General features: G+C 34.4%; 1 protein-coding gene across 1 annotated transcript; it reads right to left on the minus strand.

Annotated features, from left to right (window-relative positions):
* Positions 1-149: 149 nt before the first annotated feature.
* Positions 150-6,781, minus strand: LOC138306279 (putative gustatory receptor 28b). Its single transcript, XM_069246692.1, has 4 exons — positions 4,929-6,781; positions 2,382-2,450; positions 1,186-1,275; positions 150-271 (listed from the first exon to the last, which is right to left on the minus strand). Exons 1-4 carry the CDS (start codon positions 6,012-6,014, stop codon positions 176-178), a joined length of 1,341 nt encoding a protein of 446 aa, XP_069102793.1. The 5' UTR covers positions 6,015-6,781; the 3' UTR covers positions 150-175.
* Between the last annotated feature and the right edge of the window lie 2,934 nt (positions 6,782-9,715).

Below are 9,715 nucleotides of genomic sequence, written 5' to 3' on the forward strand. Positions count from 1 at the left end.
CGGTTTAATAACTAAAACCTTTAAAGCCGGACAAGAGATAATGAAGATACTGTTTATTTATAATTATAGCCAAGTGATTTTATACACATGTCAATTCATGCTATAAATAGTAATTTGGAATGCTAAGAAGGTGGTCTTAATAAGCAGGTGAATATCGGGAGTGAAGCTTTCCTTATTAAACAACTGTGCCGTTCACACTACTGTTCGTAGTTGTCGATGCCTGTTGGAATTGTAACAACACCACAAAGTAGGTAGCTATCATCCCAGCAACCTGGAATATCGTCATCAACGGTTTAATAACTAAAACCTTTAAAGCCGGACAAGAGATAAAGAAGAGAAAGTTTATTTATCATTACAGCCAAGTGATTTTATAAACATGTGAATTCATGCTATAAATGGTAATTTGGAATGCTAAGAAATTAGTCTTAATAAGCAGGTGGTCTTTATACAAAGGTAGTCGCTATGACAGGTATTACTATATATTTATCAATTGTAAAATACTGTTTTGTTCACACGGATCAAAGCTTCTTCGATGAACTGTTATGCCGAATGGAGGAACGAAATATATCTGGAAGTATTTCCAATATCGAAGAGACTATTCCTCGGTACACGTGTTTACTCGTAATATATAGGACACGACTTGATTTGGAATTACTTATTACAGTTGTTTTTAAATATGTTAAAGATGCTCCACCGCCGACAGAGCGTAAATGATATTCATCATTTGAACAATAATTGGCGTTTAATCGTGTATATATATGCCTAATTAGCACAAAAATGACATAAAATAATTTAGTTCGCCTTTGGTGCATGCGCAATCATTACTTCATTCCATATAGGATATAGTGCCACGGATTTTTTTCGGGATGCAATTAATTATTTTTCATATTTTTAACTTGAAGTAAAATAAGAAGCTCAAACTTTTCAATGGTGGTAATGGTGTAAAGTAAGGAACTTTTGTAACTGAAGAAAAATAATAAATCGTCTGTTCCTATTTTTGATAGTGAAAAAATACCATTTGTCAGCGGTGGAGCATCTTTAAAGATCTGGATTAATTTTTTCTCTCTCTAAATAAAGCAATTATGGGTTAATTTCTCTAGCGCAATTCCTATACAATGTAATAGTTTTTTCAAAGTTTACCGTAGTACTTTAAATGTGTTTTTGTCTCATGTAAATGTTACTTACACTGACGACTACTTGGTTGTCTATCACAAACAAAGACCAGGCCGTTATACCGATAGGTGCTCCGTTAAGTCTGTGTAGGAATACATTGACCTGAAACATATTAGGGGTATATTTCAGTATAACGAACACTTCAGAATCAAATCTAAATTACTCTCTATTATCTGTGGAAGTAACGATAGGTGCTCCGTTAAGTCTGTGTAGGAATACATTTACCTGAAACATATTAGGGGTGTATTTCAATATAACGAACACATCAGAATCTAATCTAAAATACTCTCTATTATCTATGGAAGTAACGATAGGTGGTCCGTTCAGTCTGTGTAGGAATACAATTACTTGAAACATATAAGGGGTATATTTCAATATTACGAACACATCAGAATCTAATCTAAAATACTCTCTATTATCTGTCGAAGTAACGATAGGTGCTCCTTTAAGTCTGTGTAGGAATACATTTACCTGAAACATATTATGGGTATATTTCAATATTACGAACACATCTAATCCTAAATACTCTCTATTATCTATGGAAGTAACAGAAGTGTGCCTCGTGCAATTACAATTATGGCGTCAGGGATTACCCATAAAAACGACCCAGTGACGTAACATGAAGTAAATAGATGTTTCCATAGTTAAAGTGAATGCAAACTTACTTCTATCAATGTAAATGACAAAATGGAATTTACGTTATTAAACATGTAACTTAGTTTTGTCTAAAAATAAAAGTCAAAATAAATATAACTAAACTGTTAAAAACGTCGCTTCTAACTAACTGAGGTAACGACGTAATGATTTCATACGTAAACTTCCCAAAATGTATTTGGAAATTTGAAGAGAATATTTTTTTCTTAATTGACTTATAAGAATGCATTATAAGAATGCATTGGAAGGAATATTTCCATAACATAAAATAGCTATTCAAGTAAATCCTTAAATATTGCGCAATTGTCATGTTGTTTTTCACTATTATTTGCAGTCTTGATTTTCTTAGAATTTCTGACCGAAAATTCAAATGGGACTAATTCATGTACCACATGGTATCCCGAAAAGTTTGTGTGGTTCTAGTCAACCAAGTGGTGATACAACGTAACAACGTAACGCTTTGTAATCCTATCGTTGAAATGACGTCATGATAAAAAAGTCCTTTAATTTTGGATAGAAACAGAAAATAACAAATCAAAAATATTTTTACCTACCTGCAGTGCGAACTCAGCTGTAATTTCCTTCATCGAGAGGTTGTGTATGAATTTTGCAGGTTCATGTGCCTGTAGGTTAAACACACATAATCAACATTAACTAGCAATGCATACGATTCACAAGAGTTTAAATGCGAAAATACACATATTACGAAAAGTTTACTCTGAAGAAGTATATTGTATGTTTATTATTATTAATTATTTCAGGAAAATGACAAGAGCGGACTTTGTTATTTGCGTTGAGCAGACATCCTTTTATCGTCTTTTTTATTTAAGCAACCCTATCTTGTCTTTATAACCTACCATCAGTTCCTCAAACAAACAGATGACAATGGACTGGTGATATATCTATATCAGTACCAACCTTACATAACCGTGTATAAAACATATTCTCATGAGGTGTCGTAAGATACGAAACGTGTTCAAATATTACCCCTGGATATGATGAACATATGCACCTGTTAAGTACATGACAATTCCAAGCATTATTTTCATTACCAAACGATAACAATTGGAGAGAGATATACTGTAGCTATATATAAAAACAGAAAAAAAATATATATCATATCTTTAAAAAGTATGTTTAACCATTATTCTCATTATACTCAGTATCTTTCGGGTCTATGAAGTCATAGACAAAAATGGCAGGACATTTTTCATAGACGGGAATGTCCTTCCGTTTTTGTCTATGACTTCATAAACCCAAAATATATTGAATTTAATTATTACCTTTTGATACTGAACTTACATTTTATCAGGATTGTTGTATCTCAATATCGAACTATATTATATTTAAACTATAAACTTTTGACTGAATTGGTATCCCTGATTTCTTTTTATATAGTCCGCATCACATTGGAAATCCATATCCTAATCATAATACAAAACACCTGAAAGTTACAATAACAATACTGCTAGAATAACATGAGTAGGACTAGGCTTAACGTATGTTGGCCTTTAGAAGTGACGTCATCGAAGGTACCAATTGTCACGTCATTCGATTGTTATATAGACAGTGCGTTCCGAATAATCAATATTACCGGAGATGAAATACCCATATCATGACCTTACAATTATGTTAACAAAACGCTCCCTACATTGTCCTTCAAATTAGTCAAAGATCAATCATCTATTTACTGTTGATGTATTGATTACATCTGTGAACATCAGTATTGACAACAAAAAGGTGAACAAGTATAACGTACAGTGTACACAGTACATTTCCGTTGATCATTCATTGTTTTACCATTTTTTCACCCGATACTCAAAAATTTCACAGTGTAGAGCTCTAGTTTCTATAAAATATTGATATAACTTTATTTTCGCAAAATAATTTCGCGTAATTTCGCGTGAGTGCGAGCTCGAACGGGAGTTCCAATATTTCGCAAATAATTGTGTATGTATATATATGTATGCACGATTAGTCAGATCCAATGATCGTGACGTCATGTATTTGCAAATGTGCTGAAAATAACGAAGACATGAAAGATTGTTTTCTGTATTTGCATGTTATAAAGTTATCTGCCCTTACAGGTAGGTATCGATTGTAATGTCATTTGTTTGCGAGCGTAGCGTCATATTTTTCGGAGAAAACGACGTGAATTGCGCTCACAAAACAATGACGTATCCGGTTTGTAGCTACCTCTGTAATATGCAAAGACGTAATACACTGTTTACAGTAACTACGTCTTTTTGTAGTATCTGTTTTACGTCATATCAATAGAATGGTCATTTAAGGTGTAATATGTAGGGCAATCCGGAGTAACATTAGAACAATCACCAACCTACATAAATTACCATAATTTCTTGTATATTGCCCGCGGATTATACGATTTTTGTCGTTTTGAATCATTTATGTCACTATTTTTTTATTTTATCGGGGTATGAAAAAAAGTGTTTGCAAACTGTGTGAATCCGCGTAGCGGATTCTCACAAAAGTTTACAAACATTTTTTTTCATAACCCGATAAAATTAAAAAATAGTGACATCAATACTTATAATTAATTTTATACTCTGTTTGATAAAATGAAGTATGTTTAAATGTAACATTATAGTGGTTTTTCAAGGGATTCTTTTTCCGAATCAGTACGCAACGTCAATGTCTCTATTGTGACGTCACGATAACATCGGGGTTTCGCGCCATTCTCGGATTTTTTTTCATAGTGGTATGCAAAAAAATATTGGCCAATCAGAAAGCCAGATTTGGTATGAAAACAAAGAAAAATTAATTATATGCCTATAATATCTGTGGAAACTATTACCGATATAATCCTCTTGCCATACTGAAGTTTTCACATGAGTTATTATTTCTTGCATTTAAAATATATTTCCAAAACAAAATTGCTATTGATAATGTACATGTCCTTGAATAAACCTATAAGTCATTTGAAATGTAAGCACTATAACACATACAGGCTCACGTAATATTTAAGTAATCGACCGCCGTGGCCCTCGCAGTTGACGGCAGTAAGACATCAATTAATCATATAAATATTGTATTTTTAACTAATTAGTCCACAGTTCTACTTGTTATAATCGATTTCTTACCTGGATGTTTACCATACAGCAGACGGCCATCATAGCTATCAACATGGAGGAATTCCCTGACAACCAGAAGATATGGCTCACGAGTTGTCCTATATCCGTCCTGATGACTTCATACCAACATATATTATAGATCAGAATTAGGGTGATAAAGACATGGACAACCAGGCAGAGCCCGACCAGATGTTTCAGAACACCATCCGCAGTGTCAATCATGTTACAGAGAGCATTGTGTTCCACCCGCATGGCTTCCAGGTTCTCTTGCACTTCTGGAATGGGTTTATCATGTGTTAGATTCTCCAGTCGTTCAGCGAAATGTTTAAATTCTTGATATAGAGATAATATAAGCACTATCATGAAAGCCGTTATGAATGACCAGGCGCATGAAAGATACAAAATGATGACATGGAATATGCTCAATGTCAGCGGAAATAGGTAATGAGATCTCGAGAATGGATCCAACATATTTGTGAAGGCTGTTCCAGTTATAATGGTGTAACTACAAAATCCAACATTTCCTATGACAATAGACCATCCGATCACCGTGGCAACGGACGCATATTTCCTGATCCGTTTCCAAGAACATGCTTGTTCTTTTGAACATTCCCCGGTCAAGTCCCTCACCAAGCTCCAATATTTCTGCCATTGAGTGAAGAAACGTATCAACGCTGTAGGGTTTTCTATCATTTTGTAACATATCAATGCATAACTGGTGCATAACATGAACCAAGTCTGTAATAAAACAGTGGCCAGTAGCTCTGATCCAAATTCAAAAGATTGAAAAGCAAAAAAGAATCGAATTAAATTGAAGACAAATAAACAAATGATAAATATTTGGTAAAGTTTGAAAAATGCCCTTCTGTGTGCACGTGGTTCCTGTCCGTACTTCTGTATTTTCCAGATGTCAAACAAACCGACCAATGACATTGAAAGAAGAAGTGGTCGTAAAGCTGACACTAAACAATTTGACCTTTTGACCTCTTGTGGCGTCAATTTGTCATTGGAATGTTCTGATCCCCATGACATCTTAGACGATTCCAGACCACTTATCATTCCAACAGTTGTTACAGATATCTTCCTACTTGGCATGACGGTCTTCTGAAACTTTATCTAACACAATGAAAAGATGTATGAAGTAATCACCAGCGATGTAAAGTAATCACAAGCGATGTAAAGTAATCACAAGCGATGTAAAGTAATCACAATCGATATAAAGTAATCACCAGCGATGTAAAGTAATCACAAGCGATGTAAAGTAATCACAAGCGATGTAAAGTAATCACAAGCGATGTAAAGTAATCACAAGCGATGTAAAGTAATCACAATCGATGTAAAGTAATCACCAGCGATGTAAAGTAATCACCAGCGATGTAAAGTAATCACAAGCGATGTAAAGTAATCATCAGCGATGTAAAGTAATCATCAGCGATGTAAAGTAATCATCAGCGATGTAAAGTAATCACCAGCGATGTAAAGTAATCACCAGCGATGTAAAGTAATCACAAGCGATGTAAAGTAATCACAAGCGATGTAAAGTAATCACCAGCGATGTAAAGTAATCATCAGCGATGTAAAGTAATCATCAGCGATGTAAAGTAATCACCAGCGATGTAAAGTAATCGCCAGCGATGTAAAGTAATCACAATCGATATAAAGTAATCGCCAGCGATGTAAAGTAATCACAAGCGTGGTAAAGTAATCATCAGCGATGTAAAGTAATCATCAGCGATGTAAAGTAATCATCAGCGATGTATAATAATCATCAGCAATGTAAAGTAATCATCAGCGATGTAAAGTAATCACAATCGATATAAAGTAATCGCCAGCGATGTAAAGTAATCACAATCGATATAAAGTAATCGCCAGCGATGTAAAGTAATCACAAGCGACATTAAGTAATTATCAGTAACTGAAAGTAATTATGTCCTCTTTTCGAAGCTATTGCACTAAAGTAGTTTCCCTAGTATACGATTGTAAACAAACACCAAACCATTTCACAAATCACTCTGATCTCAATATAATTTCATCTCTAAAACATACTGTACACGTTCAATTATGATTGGTTCGTTTTCCATCACAATAGACCCATTTTCATTAAGGTATTGTATACTACAGGTCATGCAAGCAACCAATGTCATAAAACAAAGGCAATCCTAACGACATATAAAGGAAATCCAGGAATATGAATCGCTTACAACACAAACAAATGAAGCGACCTTACAGAACCGTCGCAGCATCATCCATTTGGAATTCTAGACTAATTTGTCCAGTCTAACAGAAAGTTTATCAGATCCACGGTTATGAATATATGGATTAAATACAACATTACAAGTGGTCTGTAATTAAAGTCCGTGTTTGGTTTTTACTCGTGGGGTCGCTGATGAAGCGACTTGGGACTGTGAATCGTGCGTTAATCTATAAACACTGTTGATTGGTGAAAAGTCGTTGTATGGTAGACAATTGCAAACGTCGCTTACGTTCCGACCATCCGGTAAAAACAATAAGTCACAAGGTTTGAACTATGGTATATTTCCATCTGAAGCAGACCACCATCAACGGTGTTTTATCACCGAATATTTAATTCTGGTTTTGGTTTTAATCAAATAATCACAACGTGTAAGTTATGATTGCAACACTATACACACAACAAGGTCAATAGCGGGATCATTTAATCGCCATTGCCGTTTAAATTCTTGTTCCAACAATAAAGAATTTTCAGTGTAAAACAATCCAAAACTTGGTGTTAATTCTATTTGTGACTGATTCAACAGGTAGATCTATTCCAGTCTATCAAATTTGGTCATGAGTTGTCTCCGTTTGTCTTTCGTTCCTTTGAGTTCGTGAAACCTTTGCGTAGAGCACGTAAACGTTGATTTATACAGATTGTTTTGGAATGACACATCTAGCATATCACAGTTAAAACCTTTGCATTATAAACCATAACAGGTCCGCACGTCCGGTCGGAAACAACTACATAACCCGTATTATCATAACAAGTCCGCACGTCCGGTCGGAAACAACTACATAACCCGTATTATCATAACAAGTCCGCACGTCCGGTTGGAAACAACTACATAACCCGTATTATTCTTCCTTTACTGGCTCTGTACCTGATGAAGCGGTAACGTTTCTCCTCTTTCATTTGTGTCAATACAGTTAATTGATTGCGGAAGGTTCTATGTAAACACTGAGTAAAACGGGTTTAATAATTGTAGGAACTGGTCTAGTTATGAAGAGTACATATTTGCATGCCACGATCCTGTGAATTGTAGCAAATAAATGTCATAATATATCAGTAAGAAATCAATAAATGCTATTGTGAGCATATAGCCTTTAATTCTTTTTGAAGTACATTTGTAACTTTGAGCTTAATTGATAAATCATAAACTGAACTATTTATTTATAATTGCACATGACTTTGTATTACAGCATGGTAGCACTGGTTAACTTTCTTTACATTATCAAACTGGTAAATCGAGAAATAATGTATTAGTAGATCGTAAATTCGTAAATGTTTATCGTCTCAAACTTATTTTGAAACGAAATTATGTAGCTGCGAAAACAAATTTGGCTTACCGTATCCTTTTTGAAGCACGAATGATATTTCATATTAAACAGAATCTTCGACGAAAGACAAAGATGCTTTGTTTTTGTATGATTTCAACCACCCAATAAGGAGAGCTTAATTATTTTTTATTGTTATATGCCAACGTTATTGATCATGAGAATTAAATGCACTATACAATTGGAGTATTGGCTTTAGTCATGAGATAATTCATTTATCTGATACGTGGGATGTCGAACGTGGAATCCAGATTAAAAGTCTTAACCCATAAGTTCCACAACATTGAGGGATTCACAGGAAGTTGAATTAGTTTTCGTATAACTGTTTTTTGTGCTACAGGTCCAACATGTTTAAACACCTTTAATATTCCGGGAGTTAATTAATATTATAATTTCCATAACATTGCACATGGAATTTAAGAAACATTTTAGAAAAAAAGTTTATGATAAGAATTACAAGTAGAAACATTACAAGTTCTATTTCGTGTTAATATTACGAAATAATTGTTTATAGGTATATGAGGGTTGTTCATTCCTCTCAAACGTTCGATAAGGCATCAAACCCTGGTGAGATATATTCTTGACATGTATTGTAAGGCATAGAGGATATTCAATATTGTGCGCTATGACGCAACATTAAATGTGAAGGTAGCTTAATTTGTGTTAACCGGTAGTAATGACCATTTCATGACAACTAATCCTGTCTTTGTTCGATAATTTCCTTTACATTTTTTTTAACTATTAAGGTACCCTTATCATGATACGCCGGTTATGACACTTTCCCCATGTTTATATTGGTCATATTTCTTGAAACTGTTTAAATTTACCTTAATTAAAATTGAGAGTTTTTGATTTGCAGTATCGTATAGATTTTGTAGCCGGTCAGTTGATATTCCAATTTCAGTCACCCTTCACACATTTATTTGATATTCCCATTTTAGGTAGCCCTCATCTGTCTGTGACGTTAACATTGATGCACCCCTCATGTGGAGGTTGATCATATGCTTAGTAAAAGTTTAGGATTACCTGACCGACCCTAAGTTTTTACCCCCAACCCTAGTTTTTCCCCCGTTTCTAGGATTTTTTTTTTAAATCGGGATATCTTCCTCAGACTCCGGTTCCGGCCATTATTTTAAAGTGAAAGATACTAAAAAACACAAAAAATCCCTCCCGACCTGCCGACCCTATTTTTCTTGCCAATGTAACCCTAAACAGACATATATTGC

Source organism: Argopecten irradians, chromosome 13 (genome assembly GCF_041381155.1).
Source record: "Argopecten irradians isolate NY chromosome 13, Ai_NY, whole genome shotgun sequence".
NCBI lineage: Eukaryota > Metazoa > Mollusca > Bivalvia > Pectinida > Pectinidae > Argopecten > Argopecten irradians.

What these genes read in the sequence shown, in the direction of transcription:
- LOC138306279 (XM_069246692.1), bottom strand. Translation starts at nt 6,014, where the DNA reads ATGCCAAGTAGGAAGATATCTGTAACAACTGTTGGAATGATAAGTGGT. An exon ending in CAGCTGAGTTCGCACTGCAG is followed by an intron (nt 1,276 to 2,381) that starts GTAGGTAAAAAT and finishes AATATGTTTCAG; the next exon opens with GTCAATGTATTCCTACACAG. An exon ending in ACAACCAAGTAGTCGTCAGT is followed by an intron (nt 272 to 1,185) that starts GTAAGTAACATT and finishes ACGATATTCCAG; the next exon opens with GTTGCTGGGATGATAGCTAC.